A 6,000-nucleotide genomic window follows, 5' to 3' on the forward strand; every position below is an offset into this window, starting at 1 on the left:
GTATAACAAACAAGCAGAGGAAGTAAATCCAGAATGATGATTTGGTGTCTGATACTGGATTTCTGCTTCACTATAAGGCTGCAACTAATACACATCATTACTGATTACTAGTTTAGCTTGTAAAATGTCAAAAACTTAACTCAATTTAAAATTTTTGAACAGTTAGCCTTGTAACTTTACAGCCAGTGACCATAAGCGTATATTTTGCCGCCTGAAATGGCAACTGATGCTAGCAGAATTTATTAGCTAGCCAGCTACGTGAGCCAACAGGCTGACATCTCCGGCTGACTTGTTTTACAACGATAATCTTGTAAAAGGGGTCTTTAATATGCACTTGATAGGCACTAAAACACTGAGACTAATGCTAGATTTTGTGCTAGAGTCGATGGGCATGTAGAAGACATGGAAATACTGTATAGAGACAGTACTGTTCTTTATTGCAGCGTAGCGCTAATTAGCCTGAAGTAAAAGGATAATGACAAAGAAAAAGATCTGAGTTACTTTGTTCTAAAATAACCCTGTGTCGGCGCTTAGTTTAAATACTTTATTTAACGTATTTTTAAACAGTATGCTTTATCTTTTATCATTTTCAGAATGAGTAGTACAGGACAGTGCTGCTAATGCTAGCTAAAACACTGATAGCATCCAGGAGCAGTTTCCACAAAGTGTGGGAAGACCCAGCAGATGTGCTATTTACTTTTCTTAACGTAACCTATAACACCGCAAATGAAAGTACAGTAGTTAATTTATGATGTGCTCCTTTAAAGTTACACTCAATTTACTACTATAGGTAGTAAGCTAGTTAGCCATACAGGCTAACATTTGCAGCGTACCATATACTACAGACAATGAACACACTGTTTAATCCCCTCCTTATAGTTTTCTCTCATGTTTACGGTTTTGGAAAGGCCAAGTCAAGTCAACTAAAGTCATTAGTGTTTAAGTCAAAGACGAGTTCAAGTCTTTTTCAGTTCTGTCTATAGTCTAAAGTCACGACTTGAGTCTCACTAGTTTGATCAACACGCAGAATAAACTGTCCAACATAACCAAATCTAAATTTAAACCTCATCCTTCATTTCCACTGACTGTGACTGGGAACACGCTGATTCAGAAGTACACTGTGAATCCTGAAGAGAATAAAACAAGTCAGAGGTTAAGAAGAAAGGAGCCACCCAGACCTGCCGTTTCTCCATTTGCTGTGATATACGACCCAGAGCACTATATCACTGTGAAGCCCCCGCCTCCTCTATAGGCCTTTATAGACATTAGAAACTGTAAAGTGAAGAAGTCTTGGCATACACATCAGTCCTCAACCTCCGCAATACTAAACGTAACACTACAGGCACTGAAACCCCTCTGTTGGCATTTTTTGTGTTTTGAAATGAAATACTACAGTATTTGTACGTAAACTGACTTTTGTTGTTTGTCTTGAGTTGAGCTGGTTTTAGAAGCACCTGATTTTCTTTCCTCCATCTCACCTGAACAGCTTACTGGTTGCACTTATCCTATTTCCTGTGCATTTCTATTATCTGATTTTACTGCCACCATTTGTCACAATGCAAATAAGTCTCATCGTAAAAAATGACAACCTTCAAGAACCTATTATTATACAATGAGAGTCCAAAGATAACACAAATGAAACCGCTTTACTTTTAAGGGCGGTGCTGGGAACAGCCCAAAACCACAATTCATCCTGAAGGATAAACATACAGGAGTACCATAGAGGTAAAAAATGTGCAGTCCTGTGCTCTTTTGAGTCTCCATCTGGTTGGCAGTTCTTAAAGATGCACAAAAATAACCAAATCACGATTAATCTGATCTCAAAGCATTTTCAACAATGAAAAAAGCTAAATAACTGCTGTGTCAGCACTATGGCTGGGTTTCACACCTCAGCACTTACCTCAACTCAATTGTGTTTATAGCTAGGGCTGGGCAGTATGGCTGAAATCAATATTATGATATTAATAATATCCTTCCCACACTGATACACACATTATTATATGGAAAATGTAGGCAAAGTTACATATAAAGTAATCAAACTGATGAGGAAACATCTCGTCTCAAGGTCAAGTTATTCACGTGTTCTGGAGTGGAGACTGATTTGTTAAAGGTTTGTTATTACAGTTGGAATTTGCCAATTAATTTGGACAACATCATTTTGTAAATCAATAACACAATATGGTTATATGGTCACAATGAGACTCTACAGAAAGGCAGTTTTATAATATAGATAATTATTTACAATTATTTCAATTGTTCAGTTATTAGTCAAATTCCTAGTCCCTTTCACGAGCTTCTATAACTTCAGAGGACTCAGAATTGTGTTTCATTTAGGCAAAGTTCTTTCACAGCCGTTTGTGTGAAGACTTATAGAAAATACATTGAGACGCAGCAAACTCACACATTAAAGTGAGGCTGTGTAACTTTGGAAAGAAGGAACAGCACATTAATGCTCTTACAAAACGAAAAACTAGTCTCATAAGCAATAAAATGCATTGTTGCTCAACATAACACACCCAGGAGTTTTGTTGCTTCAGTCTCACTTGGTCTGGTATGACCAATAGCTTATAGTGGCTTTATGTTGTCTAATGCAGCAAACTTTAAATATATTTTGCTATATAAAAAACATCATCAAGTCAGTTCACAAACTTCTGACTCTTCTTGCATTTGTATTTCATTATATTTTAAATTCACTTTTATGGCTATTCACAATGGCTGAATGTGGCCAAAGATGAAAAGCATGATGAGTATATGGGTTTGGTATCACTACACACACTATACTACACAACATCATATTGCCCCTGGTATCCCGAAGTTTCCATACAGCCAAAGTCATGACTGCGGTACCAAAGCCTTAATAAGTTCAGCTCACAGACAGCAGTGCACTAACAACTCTCTTAACTGAATATAGTGTTAAACTTAAAGGGGAACTGAAATAATTTTACATATCAGGGCCAGTACTGCTGCAAAGAGAGTTGCATAAAGCCTGTTGTGCTTTAAGTGATGTCCCTCGAGTCAGGGTTGGTTGGGTCTGAAGACCACAAGTCTAAAAATGAAAACAATCTGAGGGTGTGGAGTAAGAAAGGAGAGAGCAGACCTTGAGGCTACATTAGCCGCGACGAGTATAACCCATCCAAACTACCAACCATGCTCTTTCAGTCACAGAAATTTCAGCCTGTCAGTCTTCCTCGAGCCAAGTTTCAAAGCGTATTCACTAATGAAACTGTAGAGCTGATTGTGCCTGAACATGCAGGAGCTTTTGTATTTAACATCTTATACTGTAGCATCAAGTAGCACAAAAACAACAGCTTCAACTAAAACGTGGCTCATGTGTTGGTAGGCGTTCCCTGTCAAACACTTTGACCTACACAAGCAGTGTTGACTGTGGGATGTGCTGCTATTGACCAGCCGGGATTCATTGAATACCACACGGAGACACTGAATGTATCAAGACTCCAAACTGCTGACGCTTCAGCTTCAGTCAGGCTGACTCTAACCTTCAAGTGACCAGCTCCAACAGGGTCGACAGAGGAGGCTGGTTCCCCTTTCATCTCATATTCACAAGTCTGAGTGAACAGTCAGGTCGGCCGGTAGTCGTTTTAATCAAACTGCCATCAAAGGACACAGAAACTAAAGAGGAACCTTAGTGTTCATCAACAAGACAACATATTCAAACTGTGCTGAGTCAACAGGCTGTCAGATGGAAAGAGGATGTCTTTGATCATGCACCAATTCTGATAGCAACAATGGACTGATGTTAAGCAAAGAATAATCCATGCAAAAACAAGACGGCATTTACTTGTGGTGCACTTTTTACTGCTAGGTCAAATTAGATGTTTGGTATATCACCAATTGATATGCTCCAAATTGTGCAGCAATCTACAATCAAACTGTACGAAATTAATCATAGAAGAAACAGAGTCCAATTTCTCCACTGACAGCAGCCTCAATTGACCATAATACATTGCTGTCATGAGAATTGTTTGAGTTAAAAAGTGCTAATATCACTGTTTTCTTGCCTATTTCTATGCTAACGCTGTCAAACCCACAGCTGATTGCAACGTGTTCAGGCTTGCTCTCTGGGAGGTGTTATGGGGCATTATGGAGAGTGATGGACATCAGGAATAGAACACGAAAACATTAAGGTTAAGGAAAGTTAGAGCACCGAAACATTCACCGCTAAGTAACCCCACCAAAGTGACATACTGATCATCAATATGAGTTATCTGAGAGTGGGAAATTACTTAAAGATTTGTCAAATGTTTGAAATGTTTAGTGTAAACAAACTTTTCCTCACTTCTTTATCAGCCACGCCTGCGCTCCAGTGGATGGGCTTTTGTAAAACAACATGTTATGCTAAAAATACCTCGGAGCTTTCAGATCATGAATCTGTTAGATAATCCCTGGAATTGGGACAGGCATTAATCCCCCGTGCTTTACGCCGGGCCTCAGCTATTGGGAAACAACACTTTAAGAGCCCACAGCAAAACAAACGCAAGAAGCACCTAATGTGGGCACCCTGGTGGAGGTGACAGGGAGGTTTCTAGAAGGTGTGCTTCTGGGGAAGCCTTCAGCCTCAGTTTAGTGGTCAGATGTGCTCAGAGTTAGTTTGGTATCTGTGGGAGGAGGGAGGGTGTGTCTGCAGGGCCCTGATGCAGCACCAGAGATCTGACAGCTGTGTTTATATCTGAGCACAAACTGTGTAGCAACTAAAACAGGACAAAAGCAGGCTGGAAAGAAAAGAAACACCCTGATGAGTTCAATGAACATGGGAAAACAGAGAAAGTAATGGCAGGTGAAGCATATGCACGTAGCTTTTGGCCACATAGTCCCCTCATCTGCATGCTGACGCCACACAACTATCATACGTATAAAAAGCTGAACTTACTGGTTTTTCACGTGTCTGCTCTCATGATAGACCTTTTCCAGCTGGATCACCGCCTGGCCGAGGAACACATCCAGCCCGATGAGCGCCCGGTGCATCACGGTGAGGACTAGCTCGTTGCACCCGGCCGGGTAGCCGCTCCGCCCGCCGCTCTCCAGCACGCCGGGCTGCAGCTCGAACGAGCACTCCTCCTTCCACTCCGGCTCGGTGGTCTTCTCCACCACGCAGGTGGAGTATTTCTCCTTCCCCAGCTGGATGATGGTGTACACGTCGCTGGTGCCGTGCTTGCCCTTGCCCCGTAAGCCCCTGCCTCTCAGCACCGTCACCTGGACGTGTGTCGGTGCCCATTTTTGGTCCTCCTCGACGGTTAGCGAGGACATGTCCCCCCTCCAGACAGGCAGACCGACCTGCCGCGACGAGGCGAGGCGACCGGGGAGAGGTGGTGGTGGTGTCCGCCGCTTCCTCCCTGCTCTGGGCGTGCACAGTCACATCAGCTCCGGGGTCGGCGGGCGGTGCCGCATTATGGCTGCGTGTCGTCGCTGCAAAGTTTCGGCCGGTCGCCGGCTGTTTGGTGCCCTGGCTGCTCCTTGTTTCGCAGCAGTGTGCTCTGCGGCAGCAGCAGCGTCCGTCCCCGCACGGCGCGTCCCTGCCTCTCTCCTCCTGCCGTACGGGCCTCTCTGCGGGCAGCGACGTCACACCTTTATCCTCCTTCTTCTGCAGGACGAGGAAGTTCCGCTCCGACACAACACATGGGCTGCGTGTGCAGAGAGCACACTGTAAACCTGCGCTGGAGTGTGGGGAGTGATACAGCTTCTTTGTGTAACAATCAACCAAATCAACTGCACTAAAATGTACAGCTCGTCTCTGCTTGGCTGTGTTGGCTGTCCACACTGCAGATATCCTGATGAAGGCCTCTGGACTACAGGCTATAGCAGGTTCTTTGTAGAACTACATGAAATCCAGTAGAGGCTGCTTTAAGTGATTTCCATGAAAAAATGGAGACTTAAATAACAACGCCCAATATTTCAAATTATTATTATTTAACATCTAGCAGAGAAAGTAATGTTTTTTTTAATGTCCATTACAGTTTCATACAGCCCAAGGCGATATCAACT

At 42.9% G+C, this 6,000-nt stretch overlaps 1 protein-coding gene across 1 annotated transcript in view; it reads right to left on the reverse strand.

Moving 5' to 3' along the window:
• rab11fip5a (RAB11 family interacting protein 5a (class I)) overlaps positions 1-5,571 on the reverse strand; it is a 30,637-nt gene extending 25,066 nt beyond the window's left edge. Inside the window, exon 1 of the mRNA XM_041953679.1 lies at positions 4,889-5,571. Coding sequence (XP_041809613.1) covers positions 4,889-5,265 — 377 coding nt within the window. The 5' untranslated portion in view covers positions 5,266-5,571. The remainder of the gene's footprint in view (positions 1-4,888) is intronic.
• Between the last annotated feature and the right edge of the window lie 429 nt (positions 5,572-6,000).

The sequence above is a fragment of the Chelmon rostratus genome, chromosome 15, assembly GCF_017976325.1.
Source record: "Chelmon rostratus isolate fCheRos1 chromosome 15, fCheRos1.pri, whole genome shotgun sequence".
NCBI classification, from domain to species: Eukaryota; Metazoa; Chordata; class Actinopteri; order Chaetodontiformes; family Chaetodontidae; genus Chelmon; species Chelmon rostratus.